General features: G+C 50.5%; 1 protein-coding gene across 7 annotated transcripts in view; it reads right to left on the bottom strand.

Annotated features, from left to right (window-relative positions):
• The window catches only part of COL27A1 (collagen type XXVII alpha 1 chain), a 157,603-nt gene that overhangs the window by 107,657 nt on the left and 26,739 nt on the right, over nt 1-23,207 (bottom strand). For 4 of the 7 annotated variants that reach the window (XM_032164950.2, XM_058445493.1, XM_058445497.1 and 1 more), the window contains exons 6-10: nt 11,873-11,926; nt 10,317-10,370; nt 1,244-1,288; nt 578-631; nt 94-138 (exon numbers count right to left, since the gene is read on the bottom strand). In XM_032164950.2, coding sequence (XP_032020841.1) covers nt 94-138; nt 578-631; nt 1,244-1,288; nt 10,317-10,370; nt 11,873-11,926 — 252 coding nt within the window. The remainder of the gene's footprint in view (nt 1-93; nt 139-577; nt 632-1,243; nt 1,289-10,316; nt 10,371-11,872; nt 11,927-23,207) is intronic. The other 3 variants (XM_058445494.1, XM_058445496.1, XM_058445498.1) reach the window with 3 other exon arrangements.

Raw genomic sequence — 23,207 nt, 5'->3', positions numbered from 1 at the left:
CTTATAGCTCTGACCTCCCATCAAGCCCGCTGGAGGGACAGGTGATGCTCATCTAGAACCCCACCCATGCGGCACTGGCCAGGAACCACTTACCCTGCTGCCTTTGGGGCCGGGATCTCCTACCGGTCCAGGTAACCCCTGAAACACAAAACACAGAGGGGCAAGGACATATGGAGACGCTCTACCTGCTGCCAATCCTGGGGCGAGTCCTGCCTCTTTGGGGCCTCTGCTGCTCTCTTTATAGAATGGGGGTGGGGTTAGATCGGCAATCTTTGGCCTGACCCCCACAGCCCCAGGATCCCAGGGAGGTGGCTGGTGGGTAGGAGGGAGACTGAGTAAGAGGAGCCTCTGGAGCCCCAGCCTCATAGAACCAGGCCTCCTCTTCCTGTGCAGCCTTATCCTGTGCCTGCAAAGACAGGCTTGCTTGGTTCAGCCCTCTGGAAAGCCTCCTCCTTAGGGTCCACCCAGCAGGTGCAGCTCCTTGGCCCCCAGCCCACCGCCTCCCTCTGCCTCGGGGCACCTGTGGCCATCTTCACATCACCATGGCCACAGAGCTTCCAGAAGCCATATACTGCACCTGCCTGCCAGGGTAACCTTTGGCCCCTGGGCTGCCCTCAGGTCCTGGCTGCCCCTGCAAAGGAATAGAGAGAAACATAAGGAAAAGTAAGACCCTGCCCAGCTCTGGGTCTGGGGGACCCTGGGAGCCTGGGGCTGACAATGAACAAAGAGAGGGGTAGGAATGTGAGATGGAACAGGAGGAAGGGGAGGGCTCCCAAGCCCACCCCTCTGTGAAACCGGTCAGACCAGCTCTGAGGGACAAAACCCCCTCTGCTTGCAGCCCGGGAATAAGAAATCACCGAGGAGGCCTGGCTGGTTCTCCCATGCTGGCAGGGCTGCTGTTTGGCTTGGGCCAGGCCGGCCAAAATTCCTGCAAACCCCGTGGCGGCGTGTATAATATCTCCTAACATCGCCCGGAACAGGCCAGCTATTCATGGCTCCAACTGGTGTTGTACGGCTCATGCCAACATCAGGCCGGCATGGACTCTGGCTCTTTTGGGCAAATGTGGCTGGGCGAGAGAGGTGGGGTGGACTGGAGTGGGCTGGGGGCCCCAGCAGGGTGAGAGGCAAAACAGCCTGGCTCTGGGGCTGGCTCACAGAGCAGGATCTAGGGAAGGGGCCAGAGACAGGTAGGGGCTGGGAGGAGGGAGAGCAACCAGGGCAGGGCTGAGGCTGAGGCCCTCACCTGTTCTCCGGGGTGCCCTGCCGGTCCAGGATAGCCCTTGTGTCCCTGTTGGTGGGGAGGGGAAGAAGCTGCATCAGGCAGGGAGGACACATCTGGGCCTGGAGATCGCAAGGTCCCAGCCTCCCAGCCTGCCCTGTTCAGCACCGTATGTACTGCATCCGGGATGGAGTGTGCACTCAGTAAAGGTTCCCCAGATGGATGCAGACACCATGTGAGGGTTCGCATGTTCCTAAGGTTTTCTCTCTGCTCCCAGTGGTTCTTAGGCCGGAGGACATCATGGGGGTCATTCACTGCTCTGGCAGAGTAGATGAGCTGAACTGGGACAGAGCAACTGTGACCAAGAGACGGCGTATCGCAACCATTCCTTCTGAATCAAGAGAGAAGGCGAGACCATCTCTCAGGGCTAGGATTTGTCAATGGAGGAGTAGACTGAGTAGGACTCAAGGTCTGGAATGTGCTGAGCCACCATGTCACATGGGATGCTGGGATTCCCTCCCCTGTCAAGACCTGCCCCTTCTCATAAAGCCCCCATCACACGCCTTGACCACATATATTAACCCAAATAGCTGTTTCCCTTCTCCCACTGGCCCCAGCTCCTATTCCAGGGAGGAATAGGCCACCTGGATACTGATGAGAAGGACTCTGGCAATGCCCCAGTACCAACCTTGACCCTCTGTCCTGATGGCCAAAAGGCATGTCCAGGCCAGGCCTCTGGGTCGAGAGAACCAAGCTGAGTGTGTGCTTTCAGGTGGCACCAGGTATAATCACCTGAGCCATTTCATAAGAGTAAGGAGGTCTCCAAAGGAAACCTCAGACTTCAAGCTTCCATCAGATGGCGGGCTTCCATTGTACACAGGGTAGCCACACTCATCCATGTTAGACTCTCTTACGCAGGGAGCTCTGGGCTTGCTTTAGATGCTGTCTCTAACTTATTATGCAACTTTGGGTGGGTTACTACCCTTCTCTGAACTTCAGATAAGGGAGTTAGAACTCTGAGTCCCCTTCAGCTATGATGTTTTAGAACCCTAGAATTTGAAGACTCCTCCAGAGTCTAAAATACACACAAGACTAGAATACATACGCGCGCATGCACGCTCAAACCTGTAGACCCTCTCTATGTGCTGCCGTTTACCCAGGACTACATGCGTAATAGATGACTTCATCTACTCCTTCCAACAGTCAGATGAGCTGGGGTCGGGGGCGACTATCATCTCCATTTTACAGAGGAGAACACTGAGTCTTACAGAACTGAAGACACCTGCTCTGAGTCCCATTGCTAACAAGCCACAGGCACTCACTACCAGATCCTTCTGACATCTGGGGCCACACTGGGAACCTTGCAAACATCCCCAGACATGTACAGCTCCATGCACATACACAGACACGCACAGGCATACACACTCAACACCCCCCATGAGCCCCTAGGAAGTGGGGACTCTTCATTATAAACAGCAGAGTCAGTTTGATCTAAGAGGTCTGGAGAGTTTACAGGCATTCTTTCTGCACCTATTCATGTCTCAAGAGCCCTCAGTGACATGATTGTATCTCAGATCCAGGGGCCTATGGAGATTGATGCAACAAGGTTGGGTGAGATTCTTCTAGCTGGGGCGTGTACTCTTTTCCCCAGTGGGCAAACCGGGGCATACAACCTCTTGTTTCAGAACCATCTGGATTCCAGTGGCGCTCTACTAACTGGCTGTCTGGGTGACCCAAAGCCGATGACTTCACCTCTGAGAATCTCATTTTCCTCAATTATAAAATGGGGCTATAAAGTTGGAGCAGAGATGGCAGGATAGAAAGTGTGTAAAGTGCAGTATTTGGCAGTGGATTCAAGGGCGCTGTAAAGGTTAGCTGCTGTTATCATAATCTTCATTTTTCATTCATTCATTTGATAAACATTTACCGAGTTTTCATGCTCCAGCGCCGTTCTAGGCACAGGAAGAATGAGACAGACAACATCCTTTGCCCTAAAGGAGTTTACGTTCTAATTAAGGAGGTATAAAAACAAAGTAAACATAAAAATAACATCTGGGCTGCAAGGAGAGAGGAATGGGGAATTGCTTAATGGGTACAGTTTCAGTTTTGCAAGATGAAACATTTCTGGATATTGATTGCACAACAATGTGAATGTACCTAACGCTATCGAACTGTACACTTAAAAATGGTTAAGATGGTAATTTTATGTTATATGCTTTTTAACCACAATTAAAATAAAATCTTTTCAGAAACAGAGAGAAAATGTCTAGTAGTGATCAGTGCTGTGAAGAAAAGGAAGTAAAGCTACGGACAGAGAACACGGCATTGCGGAGGGATGGTGAAGAGAGGGTGGGATCACGGAAGGCTGCTCTAAGGAGATGAATGGGATGAACACGGGGCTGGCTCCATGGAGAAAGGCAGTGCAGGCAGAGGGGAACAGCAAGTGCAAAGGCCCTGAGGCAAGGACGCCCTCAAGTGGCTTGGAGGGAACACAGGAAGGCCTGTATGACTGGAATAGAGTGGGTGAGAGGGTGAAGGATGGGGGTGGTCGGAGAAGCAGGACGTCAGAGCATGCTGGCGGTGATATGATGCAAAACCACAGAAGCGCTTTGAGCAGGGAGGTAGCACGACATGGTGTAACTAACAGACGTGATCATCATTTTTTCACCTGGAGCTTGCAGATTAGGAAGAACAAGTGAAACTTTTTCCCAGTGAAGAGCTGAATGGAGCCTTGCACTCTTGGTTATGTGACTCTGTATGAGTAATTATCCTCTCTGAAGCTCACTCTGCCATATTCTACCTGCCTGCAAAGATCCAATGGAGTAACAGGGCAAGAACGCCAAGAGAAACATAATGTGGGGTCCAGGGCCCTTGGCCATCACCAGCTCCTGTGGCTTCATCTGCAGCCACAAGAACCCTGCTGAAAACCAATTATTCAGCCCCCATACCTCCCCACAAAGGAAGCAGAGGCATTTTTCCATTGAAATCTCAGAAGAAGATTTCAAGTAAACCTTCTTACTCAGGATGCAGCTAAATGGAAGTGAATGATCATCACGGGCATGCACGGTGGCAGACCCTATGCCTGGCTCAGCAATGAAGCCTTCATATATCAGTTCACGGACTCCTTGCTATCACTCCTAGGAGGCAGAAATTACCATACACATTTGCCAGTTGAGGAAGCTGATGTTCAGAGAGGTAAAGAGACTTTGCTGAGGCCACACAGCTTTCTAGGGGCAGCACCTGGCCTGTGACTCCAATCCCGCGTCCTTAGCCATCAAAAAGCATGGGATGAAACATGCTCATTGAGGCCTAAGACCTGCCTAGAAGAGCCACAAAGCCACTCAAGGAGAGATCCCCTTATAGATGCACCTCCCTGGGATGAAAGCTTCCCATCATTGCAGCATCATTCTGGCAGAGGTCAGTCATGAAACCCTGGAGTAACTGAGTTGAAAGGGACTTAAACCATTAGTTTGACAATCTCCTTTCTCACTGGACGGACTGAGAAACTGAAGCTCAGAGAGGGGAAGGGACTTGTCCAAAGTTACCTAGCAAGTTATGGCCAAGCCAGTACTTTTCCCTGGGACTCCAGACCCATTGGGATATACAATTTCTAGGTATCTCCTGATCAAGGGACCCTGAAGGGCCTTGAACATTGCCATGAACACCCCAGTTTCTCCTGGATGGCCAGGAGCAGCAGAGCGAGCATAGCCAAGGCGGGAGGTAGGCGGCAGGAGGTGCTTATGCTCCCTGGAAGCATCTTAACAATGTTTACCAAGCTGGGGCCAGCAAATAGCTTCAAATGACAGGGCCCCAGACCTGCAAGAACCTAAACCATTATCTTGTGCAGCGCCCCGCCAATTATGGGGCGGGTGCTGACCGCAAGGTGGGCCTGTGGGCAGTGACTTTCCAGTTTGTGATCGGTGCCTGACTGGCACTGAGGGAGAGGGAATGTTTCGGGGAGCTCCAGGGACCGTGGTGTCTGCAAGGGGCCTCTGGCTGCCCAGCAGGCGGGTCTCCACAAGACCTGTGTTTATAATAGAACTCGGTCTATATTTTGGTTTGGGAGCCAGATTAATCATTGCTTACAATGCGCAAGGAGAAACCAGACATCACCTCACTGTTGCTACAGACCGTCTCCCCGTCTGGCTGGGCTGCTTTCTGGGCTTTGGGCAGGGAGGGGAGGGGTCCCGTCCTTGCCTAGGGGTCCTAGGGACCAATATGTACTCAGACATCGGCTGTCCACCCAGCCTCCACCTCCGCCTGTGCGAGGCCTCAGCTCCCCTTGTAGTTGAGATGAAACTCACCAAGCTTGCTTAGCTCTCCGTGAATCTCTGCTGAACTTCCCTACCTCCTGGGCAGCCCACACCCCAGACTGGGCCATCAGCAGGACAGAAAGAATCAAAGAGTGAGAAACACATGCCTAGAGTAGAGGGTCTTATTATGTGATGCCGGACAAGGTGCCCCTCTGGGCCTCATTTTCCCCAGCTGGCCTCTCCAAGTGTCCTGTGGGCTCAGAAATTGTAGGATTCCGAAGTCTGTGGCTAGTCTAAAAGCACAGTCCATCATGGCACAGCCAGGTGTCTGATACCCAACTCTCCTCCGTGGATGCCTGAGACGGCTTCAGGCAGGAAGGTATGTTTTCTGCATGGCTCATTCATTCATCCAGTTATTCATTCATCAAACAAATGTCTGTTGAGTCCCAGCAATGACCAAGACCCTGTGTTAGGCACTAGAGATACACCAATGAACAGAAAAAACTCTCTACCTTCTACAAGGGGATGTGGGCATTAAATGCATATTAAGTGGAATGAAAGAGAGTGCTAGAAGAATGTAGATGCACCCAGCCAGAGGAGGCGACATTGTAAACTGAGGCTTAGGGGAGGAGCAGAACTTGGACAGGAGACACAGGATGGGATAGGAGGGATGCCAGTGGGTATGGGCTGCAGAAGCAGGGGAGCCTGGAGAAGTTTCTTGGGAGGAACTCCCAAGTTTCTTGGGAATTGGGGGTGCCACACTCAGGCGGAACCGGGAGTTTGGCAGAAAGGCGGGAAATCATCTCAGGCAGCCTCAATCACATTTCCCCAGACACACTTCCAGATGACCCCTGTGCTCTCCCATTTTATTACAGCTTCCACGGATAATGGCCAACTCGGGCAGCATTCCTGCTAGGGGGCAGGGTAGGGGCAAAAGGAGGGAGCTGGGGGGAAGTCAGGCTGGAGAGAAGCAAGTCAGGTTTTGATTTGAGTAGCAGTTTTGTTCCATGCATCACATTTATCTGGGGCAGTATGGTAAGAAAGATTCAGGGGCTGTGTCAGGACTTGGCCAGAAAGATCAATTCGTAAGGCTTGCCAGAGGTGAGGAGCGAGGGAGTTGAATGTGGTCAGCACTGTGCTAAGCCCCACGTGGGAAACAAAGATGAACGGGTTGGGTTCTGTCTGCTGTCCAGTCTAAGCAATGTGTCGACACTAGTGGGTTGCCCACTAGCCCAAAGAGGCTGAGAAGGGAGGCCAAATGGTCAGAGAAGGGAGGCAAGACTTCTGCCTGGAGGTGCTGGGGAGTGCTCTTGGAGAAGATGCTATTCTTCTCTAAGAACAGAGCCAAGGGGCAGGCACATGAGGATGAGTGTGGAGGAGAGGGCATGCCTGGGGAGGGCACAGCAGAAGCAAACACAGGGAGGCAGGAAGGCCTAGGGTACATGGGATTGGATGGGGCCAGGGTTTCTATACAGCAAGGTTTCTCAACCTTGACTTTGTGGGCTGGACACATCTTGTATGTGTATGGGAGGGAAGGGCTATCTCGTGCACTGCAGGATGTTTAGCAGTATCTCTGACTTCTACTCATCAGAAGCTAGTAGCCCCTCCTTCCCAGTTGTAGGTAATGGCCAAAAATATCTCCAGACATTGCCAACTGTTCCCTGGGGGGCAAAATCACCCCAAGTTGAGAACTACTGGTCTACAGGAAAGAAAGCGGAGGATTAGATGAGGGAAAGCATGGGAGGTGCAAATGGAGTTCTGGCAGCCTTCTTGGCTAGTGGAGGGTGGTTAGCTGGAAACTAGCAAAATGACTAGCGCTAACAGATGGGCAAGACCTTCTTCAGATGCTTCTCTTCATGATCATCATGATCATTATTTATTCATTGCACAAATACGTACAAAGTGCCAGCCGTGCGCCAGCCCTGTGCTGAGTGCAGGGATATTACATCTCATTTAATCCTCCCAACCACCTCATGACGCAGCTGAGGCCCAGCAAGGTGAGGCAACTTGCCCAAGCTCACACAGCAGGAGAGGGACAGAGCGGGGATTCCATCCAGGTCTATCTGACCTGGTTTGCGTGTCTTCCCCACCTTGGGAACTGGCCCAGCAAAGTCCTTCCACAAGCATCTCAGGCGGTGGCAGAGAAACAAACCTTCTTGGGCAGGCAGCCTCTTTTTTGCTGGATGGACACTGTCTTGCTTGAGAAACTGTTTCAATCAGCCTTGTGGTGACAGAAAGGGCCTGAGGGTCAGAAGACCTGGGTTCGAATCCTAGCCCTGCAGCTTAGAAACCCATGGAAGGTATTTCCATTATACTGGTGCCTCTCATTCTTGGCTGCACGTGGGAACCACGTGGCCTTTTAGAGCTACTGATGCCTGAGTCCCACTCAGACCAACTGAGCCAGAATCACCACGATGGGGCCTGAGCTCCCCAGCTGGTAGCCACTGCTGTAGACTGCACCCTCCAACCAAAACTTCCTTTCTCTTGCTAATTTTTCTCCACAGCCCTTTCTGTCTTATAGTGTACCTTTTATTTTTACTGTTTTCCTTTGTATCATCTGTCTCCCCCCGCCGCCCCACAAGGATGCAGGCCCTGCGGGGCAGGGATTTTTGTCCATTCAGCTCAGTGGCTGGCACATTATAGGCATTCAATAATCCTTGTTAAATAAATGAATAAATAGGATTATTCGTGTTGCCCCAGAATGACAAAAATTCAATGTGCTGGTGAGCGCGAAAAGGAAGCTGACCTCACCTCTTATCCACTCACCTCCCTTCTCCCCTCAAGGCTTCCCACAAGAAATAATGCAGAAAAGCCACACTAAAAGATCAGAGCCAAGTGGCTGCTGTTGTCACCAAAGACGTGTGTGATAGGAGAGATCACCTACAATGGTGGCCCCAGGCACATTGCCCATGGCAGTGGTTCTCTTCTCTGATCCCCACCACTGGTCAGGGGTCTCTGCCTTGGGACCTGAGCTCCCCGACGCTTCGCCCAGCACCCTCTGTGAGTGGGTGACGCCAGCCTGCCACAGACCAAACTCTTCTGTGCATGTCTAGGCCAGAGCCAGAGGAGAACTCAGAGCAATTGGCTTTGCCAAATAGTTTTCCAGCCGCACGGTGGCTTTTCCTTAACTTAGAGAAGCTGCCTCTCCCTGCTTAGGTGAGCTGGCTCCTCTTGGTTGGGGGTCCTTGGCCTCCCCGGACATCTGCTTAATGCAAGGAGCCCTGGCACCCCAGGGAGGAGCTGGTTCCAGTCTGGTTTCCCCATCTCCTGCCACCTCTGCTAGGCTGCCACCCCCATGCAGAGCAAGACCACCCGAGGCTGCTTTATGAGCTGGGACCGGAAGGAGCCTTTTCCACTCACACCTCATCCATCAGAAAGCGCTAGAGCCCAGAGAGGAAGTAAGTGGGGAGCGCAAGTCCCTCTGCGTTCTCTGAGCCAGAAAAGACCATGTTTCCCAGCTCACAAACAGCCACTGCTTCTGGGGCGGGCCTCTCAGGTTGAAGGTACGGCCTGCTCTGGCCATGGAGAAGGGAATGGGGGAAGAAGGTCCTGCAAGGCCCCCTGTGTCATGGGGCTCTCAAGGCAAGAACAGGATGGAGCTGGGAGACACCCCAGCTGTCCAGATGAGAACCAGATGGCCTAGAGAGAGTTCAGCTGTGGCCACAGCTGGGAGCCAGGGCAGAAGCTTAAGACACAGTGGTAGGCCGATGGATTCACCAGACAATCCATCAGCAGTCGGGGATTTTCTTGGAAAATGCAATTGATCCTTAGTCTGCATTGCCTTCCCCCCATTTCCTGAACACCTGCTATGCACAGGCTTCATGCTAGGCTCAGTAGGAAGAGCAACAAACCAGATTTGCACACCCTGGTTGGTGAGGCGTGCCTGGTGGCTCAAAATAACTAAGCCAAGACAGCTTAGGTGTCCTTGAGCAGAGAGGAACCTCATGGCCTAAAGCTGGGTGCTCCAGGAGGACTCCCTGGAGTAGGCACAACTAGAGTGGAGTCTTGAAGGAAGGGAGACACAGGCTGCAGGAGTCACCGAAATCCAGGGGGACTGTAAGTTACAGACCCACTACCCAGGAAATGCCAGTCTTTTCCTCGCACAGGCGTTTGGACAGGTAACTCCCCCAGCATGGCTGAAATGGGGATGGGATGGGCGTGACATAACAACAGCCAGGAAGGTAGAGACAACCCACTGCCTCTCCAGATCATTCCCCTTCCCCTGCAGAGCATCAGCGAGGGCCGCATGTTAGACTCTGAGAGCTCATTGACTTGCCCAAGGTCACCCAACCAGGAAATGGCAGAAGCGGGAGTAGGACCCAGGTCCAACTGACCCCAGGGTCCACTCCCTCAACTTCTCTGCTCCAGGCCTTGCTCCTGGTCACACAGCCCCAGACTGTGCAGGGTCAGAGACGGGGATCATTGTCTCCATCTCATGTAGGAGGAGGCTGAGGGGCAGAGACAGGACTCGCAGGCCCAAGGCCACTCAGCCAGTGGGTGGTGGAGCCAGGGCCAGCACAGGGTACTCCATCACCACAAGCTTTCTTGAAGGTGGCCTCCCTGGGAGCAGCTGGGTCCCCAAAAGGAAGTACAGCAAACCAAGGATACTTCCTATGCTACCTCATTAACCGTGGTGGGAGGCACCTACTGCAAGCCAAGGTATTCCCTGCCCCCAACAGGCACAACCCTTGGAAAGCTCTCTCACCTCTCACCCATGTGCCCTGTGCCCAGGGGAGCTGGGCTGGGGCTGGGGAGAGGCAGGTGGGCCCACAGCTCTTCTGCCTGAAGACCTGGCTTGCTAGGAGGCCCACTGCACAAGGCAAAGCATCAAAACCAAACTGTACCTTTCGTCCCGGAGGTCCTGGATTCCCGGAGAGCCCAGGCAAGCCCATGTCGCCCTGGAAGACACAGATAAGGTGGATGAGGCAGGAAAACGGGAGCAGAGATACTCTGCTACACTCTACAAATTGGAATGGTAACTTCCAATGGCTGGTTGTTTCCAAATGAGATTCATAGAGAAGTAGAGGCCTCAGAGGAGACTCGGGGGCTGCCCAGCAAGAAGAGTGAGTGGTGTACCCAGCCCCCTCCCCACTCAACTCAGCGGCTCCATCTGATCTATTTTACATACTGGGCTTCAGCAGAAGGCACCACTTGAAGAATGGGTTCCGATACTAAAACCATGTTTGAAAACTATGCTCCAGAGGACATGTGCCTTATCAGTCCCATATCAATCAGCCATCTCTCCCTGCAGTCCTGAGACACCTTCCATTGCTGGGCATGCCACTGGCCAAGCAGGGGGCATTTCTGCCACCACCCCAAGACCTGAGAACAGGCCACACAGGAGCAGGGGAGAAGTCTGGGCTCCTGGGTGCTGATCTCATTTTGCCACTTATCAGCTGCATGACCTCCAGCAAGCCACCCCTGCCTGGGCCTCCGTTTTGTCATCTGTAAGCTGGGCCCATCTGCCCTGGCTCATGGGGTTATGATGGGGGTCAAGTGGTAGTATACGGGAACACTCTCCTGGGACCTTGGGTCACCCAGTAAATATGTGCTAAGTGCAAACACCTAGCAGTGAGGATGTGAAGCAATAAGCCACTCGTGTCTTGGGGAAATCAAAGAAAGCAGCCAATTCTAGGTGCCTTTAAGCACAGGAGGCTGGGCTGAGAAGCAGTGTTCAATCCATCAGGATGGCTCTGGGGCTGTGTCCAGAAGGAAGTCAGGCAGACCTGGGCATTGCTTCCAGGGTGTGTGTGCCTGGAAGACTGACACACTGGACAATCTCATCTGGAGTTCTGGGCTCCCCTCTTCCCATCTGTCCTGCACTCTCTCCAAGTCCCTTGCTCAGTTTATGGGGTGGATGCCTCAGAGATGGATGAAGGCCTTTAGCCAAAGTGTTTTTCCTTCTGCAGGCAAACCTGGTTTCATAGCCCTTCAGAGTTAGGGAGCCCTGTATCTCTAGCCTCCTAGAAATCCACAGACCCGTCTGCTGGAGTTAACCTCAGCAAAGGCTTTGAGTGTCGATTGGAAGCTTCCTGGCCATGTGCTACCAAGAAACTTCTGGATGCCCACAGTCACCTAGCAGGCCCCGCAGAAAGCCATGCAGGACATTAGGCAAAAGGACATTCACCAAGTGTGTGTCCATAGGAGAAATCTTTTGTCAGTTTTGTTGGTTGCACTCTGGAAAGAAAGTGGCTGGGAATAACCTTGGGTGGGTTTGGTGTTGGGAAAGGCTAAAGGACTTCAAGGAAAACACCAAACCATACCCTGACCCTTCTAGATGTTCCCACCTCCCTGCCTTTGCCATGCATGGCCTCTGCCAGGACAGCTAGCTGCAAAGTGTGGCAATTTCACTATTGTCCACTCCCCTCTTCCCTGAGAACTGGGGTCCCTGGAAACCTACCTTTGCCCCATCGTGGGCCTTTCCTGGTGAGAGCCCTGGGTCCCCTTTCTGTCCCTGAAACAAAAACAATTCCACTTTGGCCACCAAGTCATCTAGAAAGGATGTCTGTCTCCCCACAAAGTCTGCTCAAAGCCCTGCTCCCTTGCTTAAACGCCTTCCCATCCATCCTCCCACTCACACACCTCCAGAGGGTCTTCTCCAATTCCACTACTCCCCTGCTCTAACACCTTCCACAGCTTCCCCTGACTGCATGGTGACAAAGTCCAAATTCCTCCTTCTGCTATCCCAAGTCTTCTGTAATCCAGCCGGTCCCAGGCACCCTATCTAGACTCTGCTCTCCTTTCAGCAGCCAAACCCACAGAGAGGGTCCCTCTGCTCTATCCTCAAACCACAGCCCACGCCCCAGCCATGTCCCACACTGTCCTGCCACCAGGCTGTTGCTCAGGCAGTCACTCACACCTAGAAACCCTTTCTCCAATCATCATTAGCCAAGCCACAAACATTCTTCAGTTCACAGCTGGAACGCGTCCTCCACATCCTACTTATAGAGCTCTGCGTCCATCCTCCAGGTGACCAGTCTCTGCCCGTGCACGTGGCCAGCACTGTCCCCTGGCTTGTTCCCCTGGGGCTCTCAGGGGTTTCGGAGAGACATGCCCAAGAGGCATGTCAATACTTTTTGATTTTCCAGAATGTTGATATCCATCTCATTGGTCTCTACATGAGGTTCAATGCACGAACAGCCACTTACAGGTGTGTATGGCCCTTCACAGTTGGCACTATCCCTCACCTCTCTAGATTCCTACAGTCTAGTGAGGCAAAGGAAGCATTATTCCTCTCATAATATATTTGGGAAAACTGAGGCTAGGAGAAGGAAAGGGACTGTCTAGGGCCTCAGACGAGGCATTGGCAGGGCTGAGATTATAACCCTGACTGGTGACTCCCAGACCTGCGTTCCGGGATGCCCTGGCTCCTGCTGAGTTAGAATAGGCAGTGACTTGAGGAGAAACTGACAAGCAGTGAGTCCCCAGTCAGAGGCAAGCACTCTTTGTGCCTAGCATAGGGGACAGTCCCTGTCGCACAGATCCTGGCTCCTGAGAGCATGGGGCTCAGGGAAAGGGCCCACAGGTTCACCAGCCGCGTCTCTCACGGGGTGCTCCTGGCTGCGGCTCCTCTCCTTTGGCCAAACCTGATCAGATGACTCAGGAAACAGCCCTGTGGAAAGTCAGTCCACCCTGTGTCACCTTCTAAGAGCTCTTAATCTTTGTCCCCATTCCTATCCCACCTTGAGCCCTCTCCCCTCCCTGCCCCAGCTAGGCCCAGAGTCAGAAGTCCTGGACCTGCCAGATTCACAGTGGGACCTCAAGCAAGTCACTGCACCTTCCCGAGCTCAGCTCCCTCACCTTTAAAGTGGGGACCACACATGCGCACACACATACATGCGCACACACACACACACACACACACACACACAAACACACGCCAGCTTCCCAGGTTTCCAGGCAAGGAGCCAGTGGGATAATGGTCGTGACACATGAGAGGGGTGGTTTGGGCAACTTTAATTAATTCCCACTCAGTTCTTTTCTTTGTTAGAACTCAAGATTTTCCAAATCCTGACTCGGTCACCCTCCACCAGACATCACTGCATTCTGAACTAGAAAGTGGCTCCAGAAGGGAAAGGAATGAGCTTTTGCTGCTCACCAACTATGCGCAGACACTGAGCTAGCCCCACTCTGTGCACCAACTCCTTCAGTCCTCATAGCACCAATTTGTTCCAAGGAAGGACAAAGGTGGGTTCAGAGAAGGCCAAGTTCCAGCCTGGGCTGGCCTTCCCTGGCAGGGAAGAGACAAAGGCTGAGTCTGTCCCCAGGCTAGGTCTGACTTCAAAGCCCCATTTGCAAATGGGAGGCCTGGGTGCTTCTCCCACACTCCGCCTCCCCCGAGGTACCCCAGGCTGAAGGTCCCCAGAACTCCAACTCTGTCCACCTGGGCCCCTCCAGGTCATATCTTCTGCAGAACCTCACCTCTGGGATTCACCTTGCACTGCAGCTGCTCCTCCCGAACACCCTCCCACCCTGGGCTGTTCAGAAGCCCAGCTCAATGCCTTTTATGTCCATGGTACAAGGCCAGGCCTAGGGCTACCGAGGATTCCAATGGCCAAAAAAGGACAGCAGCTCTTTCTCAGCCAGCCGGTGCCCACCTCGATCTGCAGCTGATAGAGGAGCTGGGCTTAACAAGCTTTCAGGGCTGGGCCTTCTTGTATCCTATTCTGTCATCTTACAAAAAAAGGAAACTGAGACCCAAAATGATGACTTGTTCCCTTGCCCAAGGTCCTTACCCAGGGCATTTTAGTTATTTATGGATTTCTCTCTGCATTCTCAGCAGCCAGCACAGTGCTCGAGATGCAACGCCTGCCCGAGTATGATACCTACAAGTACAGATGCTACAAGCCAAATCTCAAGATGAACAGAACACAGGGAATGCCATGGTGGGGAACAGACACACTCATGTCCATGATGGACAAATCAGAGAGACCAGTGATGATGATAAGCATTAATATTTACTGTGTGCTCTTCTAAGCCCTGGACACATATTAACTCAATCCTCCAAATCCATAAGTTGGTAATGATCTCTATCCCCCTTTTACAGAAAAGGAAGCTAAGGCACAGCAGGAATAAGTAACTTGTCCAAGGTCATACAATTAGAAAGTGGGATTTAGTCATTCTGTTACAAAGATACGTGCATGTATATATTCATTGCAGCACTATTTACAATAGCAAAGACATGGAATCAACCTAAATGCCCATCAACGATACACTGGATAAAGAAAATGTGGTATATATACATCACGGAATACTATGCAGCCATAAAAAGGAATGAGATCATGTCCTTTGCAGGGACATGGATGAAGAAGCCATTATCCTAAGCAAACTAATGCAGGAACAGAAAACCAAATACTGCCTGCTCTCACTCATAAGTGGGAGCTGAACAATGAGAATACAAGGACGCATGGGGATGAACAACATATGCTGGGCCTGTCAGTGGCAGGGGAGTAGGGGTAGGGAGAACATTAGGAAAATTAGTTAATGCATGCTGTGCTTAATACCTAGGTGATGGGTTGATAGGTGCAACAAACCACCATGGCACGTTTCCCTATGTAACAAACCTACACATCCTGCACATGTGGCCCGAAACTTGAAATAAAAATTAAAAATTAAAAAAAAGAAAGTGGGATTTAGGTTCTTGCAGTCTGGTTCCAGAGCCTGAACTCTTTACATTTTGATATACTGCAGATGAAAAACTACAATCCGGTGGTAAGTGGAGGACAGGAAGAAGTTGGAGAGAACTTCACCCAGACGGAGGTAAATGCTTGAAGGGAGTTACAGCTAAGTTGAGGCTGGAAAAAGACAAGGAAGAACCAGATGAAGTGGCAGCTCAAGGGATGCTCAAGGTACCCTTAGACAGGTGAAGGTATGACTTCTGGGATAGAGCACACTCTACGTCTTCCCAGCCAGGCTCAAGTAAATCTTCCAATAAGAAATATAAGTTATATACAAAGTCTAACTAACCATTTACACCTTCATAGAAACAAGAATCTTGTTGCCAGACCAGCTCTCCAGCCAATGAGCTTGTGTGACCACGACAGAGCCTGTGTGACCTTGAGCAAGCCACTTTCCCTCTCTGTATGTGAAATGGCAGACTCTGCCTGGATTAGTTAACAGAGCCATGTGGTACTAGAAGACAGATGGGAGCCTTAAGTGCCAAGAACATAGCAGGAATGGGAACTATGGTGAACACCTTTCCTGCAGGTAGGGTTGGGAAATAGAACAGAAGGCTTGGGTGGCTGAGGCCCAGAGATGGGGTGAGATAAGGGAGGAATAAATCACAAAAGATTTGGAAATTCTGGCCAGGCATGGTGGCTCATGCCTGTAATCCCAACACTTTAAGAGGCCAAAGAAGGAGGATCACTTGAGCCCAGGAGTTCTAGACCAGCCTGGGCAACAAAGTGAGCCCCTGTCTCTATAAAAGCAAAAAATTTAGCTGGGTGTGGTGGTGCACACCTGTAGTCCCAGCTACTTGGGACGCTGGGTGGGAGGACTGCTGGAGTCTGGGAGGTCAAGGCTGCAGTGAGCTATGATAGCACCACTGCACTCCAGCCTGGATGACAGACCAAGACCCTGTCTCAAACAAACAAATAAATGAATAAATATTGAGAAATTCTGAGCTGGAAGCCTTCTATATATGTCATCCTTGGTCTCAGTACCTGGCACAGGGCCTGGCCCAGAGAAGTCAACATAAAATGTTTCACAAATGAGCAAATGAGTGAACAGAGTCTAAGAGACAATGGTAGGGATAGGAATGGGTCAAATCTGGCTCCAGCCCCAGAACTTTCTCTGAATTTTCACTAGGCCTCTCACTATCACTATGACTATTTTCATGGGTCTAGAAGTTCTGGACAATGCAATAAGGCAGGAAAAATAAATAAGAACTACTAACCTTTGAGGAAAATGAGACAACAATATGTTCTTTTCTGAAAATGATGTGCATGCCTATCTATAAAATCCAGGAGAACCAACTGAAATACTAATAGAATTAATAAGGTGATTCAGCAAGGGGATGGTTATAAATTAAATACAAAAAGTAAAAAAATATTTTAAAAAATCAATAGTTATTTTCACTAGATTAGAGCTATCTAGAAAATATAATGGGGAAAATATTCCATTCAGGACAGCAAAAAAATATAAAATTTCTAAGTATAAACCTAATAAGAAATGTGCAGGGCTTATGTAATAAAAACCATTAAGGTTTACTAAGAGACATTGTAAAAATTCAACCAAATAGGAAGACATGCCATGTTTTTAGATAGAAAAACGTAATATTTTAAAGATGGTAATTCTTCGCAAATTAATATATGTATTTAATTACAATTCCAGTAAAAATCCCAAGCGTTTTTTCAAGGAAGTTATTAAGATAGGCATAAAGTTCATCTGATAGAATAAATAGCCAGAAATGTTTTAAATGAAGAGAAGAAGGAAGATGCATAGTATAAAGATAGTAAATGTCATATAATTGGTATTTTACTAGCATAAAAATAAATAAACAATGAAACATAATACAATGGCTTGTATTAGACCCTTGTCTATCATAGAGTAAACAGTGGAGGAAAGATGGTTTAACAAGTGGTTAACTATCGGAGGAAAAATAACACTGGAGCCCAACTTCATTTCCACCACCCCCATTAAGATGAATTCCAGATGGTTTAAATTTTTTAAGAGTACAAATGATATTATGAAATGACAAGGAATATAAATGAATACCTATCTGATCTTAAGATGGGAAAAATATTTCTATGTATAAAAGCAAAATAAAGAACCACAGATTTTATAGATCAATAGAGCCCTCCTGAGATTATCTGACATATTATTTTTTTAAAGGATAACATTTCTATTTGTGAAAATCATCATGAATACTCTTTTTTTTTTTTGAGACGGAGTCTCGCTCTCTCACCCAGGCTGGAGTGCAGTGGCGCGATCTCGGCTCACTGCAAGCTCCGCCTCCCGGGTTCACGCCATTCTCCTGCCTCAGCCTCTCCGAGTAGCTGGGACTACAGGCGCCCGCCACTACGCCCGGCTAATTTTTTTGTATTTTTAGTAGAGACGGGGTTTCACCGTGGTCTCGATCTCCTGACCTCGTGATCCACCTGCCTCGGCCTCCCAAAGTGCTAGGGTTACAAGCGTGAGCCACCGTGCCCGGCCATACTCTTAAGAAGCAAACAACAAACTAGGAAATATTTGTAAGGTGGACGAAGCCTTAATAACCTCAAAATAATGTTTACAAACCAATAACAAATGGCAACATCCCAACCTCCCAAAATAAAGCAACTCATAAGTGGTAAAGTACAAATGGAAGAGATTTAAGAAAAATATACATCTCATAGATGATCAATGAAGTGAAAATGATAATAAATTATCTTCTTTTAAAAATATCTTCCTTTAATGCTAGCAGCAGCATAAATCAGTTTAACCTTTCTAGAAGGCAATTGCTAATAAAATAACAGCTAAGCACTCATATGTCTCTCATGTGCAAGGCATATTATAAATCATTTGTATTTATGTGTATGTATGCATGTGTATGTATATACAAATATATCTTGGTATATGTCTTGATATATGTCTACATATACATATATAAATACACATACATGTGTGCACATACACACACACATAGTTTAATCCTCAGAACAATCCTATGAGGTATGAACTATGATCATCCTTGTTTTACAGAAGTGGAACCTGAGGCCCTCCAAGTTTTAAGTAACTTGCCCAAAGTCATACAACCAGCAGGTGTATGAGAGGTGGGAGATGAGACTTGACTCTGGAGGCAGGGCTTGGACTTGGGACCAAATTGAGGACTAGCTAAAACAGGCATTAGGTAGAATCACCTCTCAGGTGACAACCTGAAAGTTACTGCCCCTTTCCATGGCGATGACCTGATGACCTGGAAGTTACCACTCCTTTTCTAGAAATTTCTGCATACTCTGCCTCTTAATTTGCATATAATTTGCATATAATTAAAGGCAGGCATAAATATGACTGCAGAATTGCCTCTGAACTGTTACTGTCAGCACACTGCCTATGGGGTAGGGCTGCTCTGCCTGAGCAGTCACGGAGCTGTACTGCCACATCAATAAAGCTGTTTTCTTCTACCACCAGCTGGCTCTTGAATTCTTTCCTGAGTGAAGCCAAGAACCCTCCCAGGCTAATCCCCAATTTGGGGCTTGTCTGCCCTGCATCAGTACAGCCAGGATTCAAACTCGGGCACACTGACTCCTGAGACCATATTAGCAATTCTATTTTTGATGAACTTATCCTAATGAAATAATTGGAGATATTCTAACATTTATATACAGTAATGTTAATCAAGATAATATTTGTATATTAATTTAAAGTGGAACTGATTTTTCTTACAAAAGGAGTAAGTTATATAAAGCATGGGATATTAGTGTTGATAGAATGCCATGGAGCCATTAAATCATATGTGATGGATGCCAAGTTGCTAACACAGGAGAATGTTCACAATAATTGTTAGGTGAGGAAGGCCAGATACCCAGCCACTACAAAGTAGATCCACACTCACATATGTGACACACACTGGGAAGACCAGAGAGCTGTGGAGCTGAGGGCTAGATTGCCGCCTCGAGGTCAGACAGTTGAGGGTTTGAATGCTTGCTCTGCCACTTACTAGAAATGTGACCCTGGGCAAGTTACTTAGCGTCTTGGACCTATTCCCTCATCTGTAAAATGGAGGTAATAATACCTGCCCTGCAAAGTACATAAAGCTCTTGGCCGGGCCCTGGCCCAAAAGTTGCTCAAAATGCTCTCAGAGCTTATTACTGGGCAGAACCACTATAGGTAGCTCATTTTCTTCTTGATATCTTCTGGACTTCTCCACATTTTCCTTGGGTGGCTGAGGCCCAGAGAGGGGCTGAGACAAATGAGCACTAAATCACAAAGGATTAAAATATTCTGGGCTGGAAGCCCCCTGTATACTCCATCTCTGATCTCAAGTGCCCAGCACAGGGCCTGGCCCAGAGGAAGAAACATTAGACGAAGAGGAAAGGTAAAGCTCATACCAGCTCTGCCAGCAGCCACCTGGGCCATGGAGCCTGCCCTCTGCTGACCACTTCTCCTTCCCAGTATCCGAGGGCCATAGTCATCCTAGCTAGTTCACTGCAGACCAAGTGGACCAGACCAGAGACAAGGTGGTTGGCTGCCCAAGAGTGGAAACAGGAGCCTCATGGCCCAGTGCAGGGAGCACTGGCGGGGAGCACTAGCTTCCCTATCCAGAAGGAGACCCCCACCTCTGCCCTAGAGCTCCTCATTTGCACCAAGGACCTGCATCCCACCTGACTCCACCATGGTCCAGCATCAGCACCCTGCCCCAGGGCAGCTCCAGCCCTCCATCTGGCCACCAGCCGAGCTCTGCTTCTCAAATGGCCTAAATGGTGTTTGCAGACCTCATCCGGTCATGTCAATTCTGCTGAAATCCTTTCCAGGTCTTCCAGCTGCTCTTTGGATAAAGTTCAAAAATCGTACCACCAACTACCAGGCCTGTTGCCCTCGCCAGCCTCCTCCAGCCCCTTTGCCTTGTCATCCACTATACTTCAGACCTTGGTTCAACCTTCCTGCCCTCTGAGAAGGTGTCCCTCACCTCCTGGACTAGATCAATCCCCATATCGTGGGGTCTCTGAGCACCCCGGGCCTCTCACATGAAGCCCTAGAGACCTAATCATGGTGTAAGTCTGCATTTGTCAATATGGTTGGCTTGTTTTTCTTTCTCACTCACCTCTACACTCCCCAAGGGCAGGGACCATGCCTGCCTGTGTCCCTGGTAGCCCCAGTGCCTCACACATGCTGACAACTGCCCCTTCCGCAGCACCTGCCAAGGGTCAGCACCGCTCTAAGCGGAAACACATCCTCTCAGGGTCCTAGCTTCTCTGCCTCATTCTCAAAGTTCTGGATCCAACTCTGTGCTGGAGCTGACGAGCTCCCTTCCCTGCTGGACTGGAACATGGGATATGTGGGTAGATGGCAGATGGGCAAAGCCTTGGGCTCTGGAGGAGGAAGATGGGGTGTGGCCTGGCTCTGGCTTGTGCCAGCTGTGACACCCTGACAAAGCTCCTTCTGGCAGGCAAACCCAAGGATCTGAAATACAGTCCCCCCACTGCCCAGCCGTGATCTAGGCAAGGTCCCTTGGCCCCCCGAACTTTCACTCTTCTGCACCCTGAGGAGGGATAAGGTCCCTCACCTCTGCTTTCTCTCTTTCTTGCTCTTCCTCAAACCACCCATCTCTCCCACCCTTGAGTCTAGCAGAGGGATCGTCTTCCCACAAGGCCATAGGCACCTGAAGGTGGAGATGCACTGAAGGGATGACTGCATGGGGCTGATCCAGTTCTGTGCCCCCAGGGCAAGCCCTGCCGGTGTGACTGATTCATCTGTCAACAGCCCGTAGTGGGTGCTCAATACACATTTGTTGACTGAAGGAGGATGAATGGATGTGTGGCCCCAGACACCATGCTGGAAGAGGAGGGGACAGCACAGGCCTTGGGGGAGGCCAGCCCTACAGTCCCACCAGGTCACCTTCCATCCCAAAGGGGATCTGCTAAACAGTGAGGACCCCAGGACCCTCTTCCCAGGGTCCCACCCATTCATGCAGACACACAGCTTTCTCAGCCAATCTCAGCCAAGTAATTGCTTTCATCCCAGGAGGGCCTCTGCTTTAACCTTGTCTTGCCCATGCCACAGATCAGCCTAGGGCCCTGACCCAGTTACCTGGGCTTCCCACCAGCCTGCACTGGGGCCACCTCTGTTTACCCTTGGCCTCAGGGCCAAGTGTCCAGGCAAAGGGCATGACATTTCCCCCTGGCATTTTATGCAAGTCCCAATGAGAGAAGCAGCCTCTGATTCCAGTGTATTTTATAGAACCCACACCCTTATCTGTTATACACAGATGCAAATGGGAGTCCTTCCATGAGGCCCTGAGTCCATGGTTCCCAGCTCCATGTGGTGGCAGGAGAACTCACTTGCTAGGGAGGAACCTCAGTGGCCACACTCAAAGATGTGTTCAAAATGCGAGGAGAAACAGCTGGCAGGCCCTCCTCCTACCATGGCACATATGTTAGCAAGATTGGGGTGGGCTACCATGGGCCTGGCACTGAGGTTCCACAGTGCTCTGAGCAGGGCCAGCAGAAGGAGCTGATGGAGCATCTGCTACCACAGGAGCAGGGAGTGAGTCTGGGGTGGGAGGAGACAGGCTCCACTGGTCCCAGCGCAGGCCAGGAAGGAGCAAGCCTGGCCATTCAAAACAGCTGCTGATGCTCAGCATCTTGATGTGCCCACGGCCTCTGCAAAGCAGAAGTCTCCAAATGAGTTCCTGCTGCTCTGCCTGACCCACGGGGGCAGGCTCCGCTGCTATTTACTAGATAATGTCTTAATCGACCCGTGCCTCAGTTTCCCCATCTGTAAATAGGTACAGTATCTCCACCCATCTCTTTAGGTCTTTGTGGGGATCAAATGAGACAAGCCACATTAAATGCATGCACAGCGCCTGGCACACAGGAAGTGTTCAGTATATGGCTGTTATTATCATCAGTGCTCGCCCTGTGAAAGCCCAGAGCATCTCCAGGCAGCTGCTAAGCACTGGACACCTGAGGCCTCCACTGCCTGCCTTCCAAAAAGGAACCCAGCCCAGCCCTGGATGTAGAGTCACAGATCTAGAGGGGCTGAGGCCAGTGTTCCTGCACTCTGCTCTGCCCCAAGACTCTGGCACCACAGATCCATATGCCCAGGGCTACCACGTGAGACCTCTGTCCAAAGCTCCCAGACAAGCTGATGGGCCAGAAGGAGCCCTACTCCATGACTCAGGAGAGATGGGCTTTAGAGGCTGCTCAGCAGCTCACTGTACATGGCCTGGAGCCAATCAGTTAAGGGCTTTCCTTAAGCCATTCAACCTTTGCAGCTGGGTTATCAAAGAATGACCCAGGACCTAGCCCAACCAAAGCACGGGGGTGCTCTTCACCTGGTTACCCCACAGATGACACAGGCTGAGCTGGGAGGCCCCTGAGTCAGGAGCCCGTCTGCCCTCCACAGCTCCTCAGGCACAGGCACTGTTCTCTTAGCTTCGGGGACTTTGGCATCTTCCTTCCCCTCCTCCAATCTCTCCAGCCATTCCACAAGCTTTCTTTTCCCATAACCTAAATGTTGCTGGCTCCGGCACTCCTCTTGGTGTGCTGAGTTTCTCACTTCCAATGCAGTGCCCCAACAACCTTGCCCTCTGCCAGAGCTCCAGGAACAGACTGAAGAGCTCGGCAACTGGGGTTCCCATATCATCGAAGCATCAGCCACTAAGGTCGCATTAAAAGTGAATTCAAGTATTCCAAGAAGACTCCCTGGGGGAGGTGGCATTTCTGCGCCAGCCTCCCCTTGGCTCTGTCTCCAGCTCAGAGCAATCCTGAGTTCCAGAATATCTGTCCATGAATGATCACTTGACCGGGCTACATGTTCCTACACGCAACATCATCTTAGTCCTCCTCCCGGGACCCAGTTCAGTCCCCAAGGCTAGTATCAGGGAGGTAAAAACTGTCTGGTGTTTGTAACTGTCTCTCACCTTGCACCCACCACCATCCTTTCCACCCTACCTCCTCCCACACCCCTAAAGTTGGCCCGGACTAGCCTCCTTTCTCCCCCGTATCACCCCTGGTCTCCCGGCCTTGACTCTGGTTCCCCACCCCTCATTCATCCTCCTCATGGCATCCAGTGAGCTTTCGAAAACGTGATCT

This window comes from Hylobates moloch, unplaced genomic scaffold (assembly GCF_009828535.3).
Source record: "Hylobates moloch isolate HMO894 unplaced genomic scaffold, HMol_V3 SCAFFOLD_10, whole genome shotgun sequence".
Classification (NCBI taxonomy): Eukaryota; Metazoa; Chordata; class Mammalia; order Primates; family Hylobatidae; genus Hylobates; species Hylobates moloch.
Note: the sequence above shows the minus strand (reverse complement) of the source record. Positions and strands in the feature narration are given on the sequence as shown.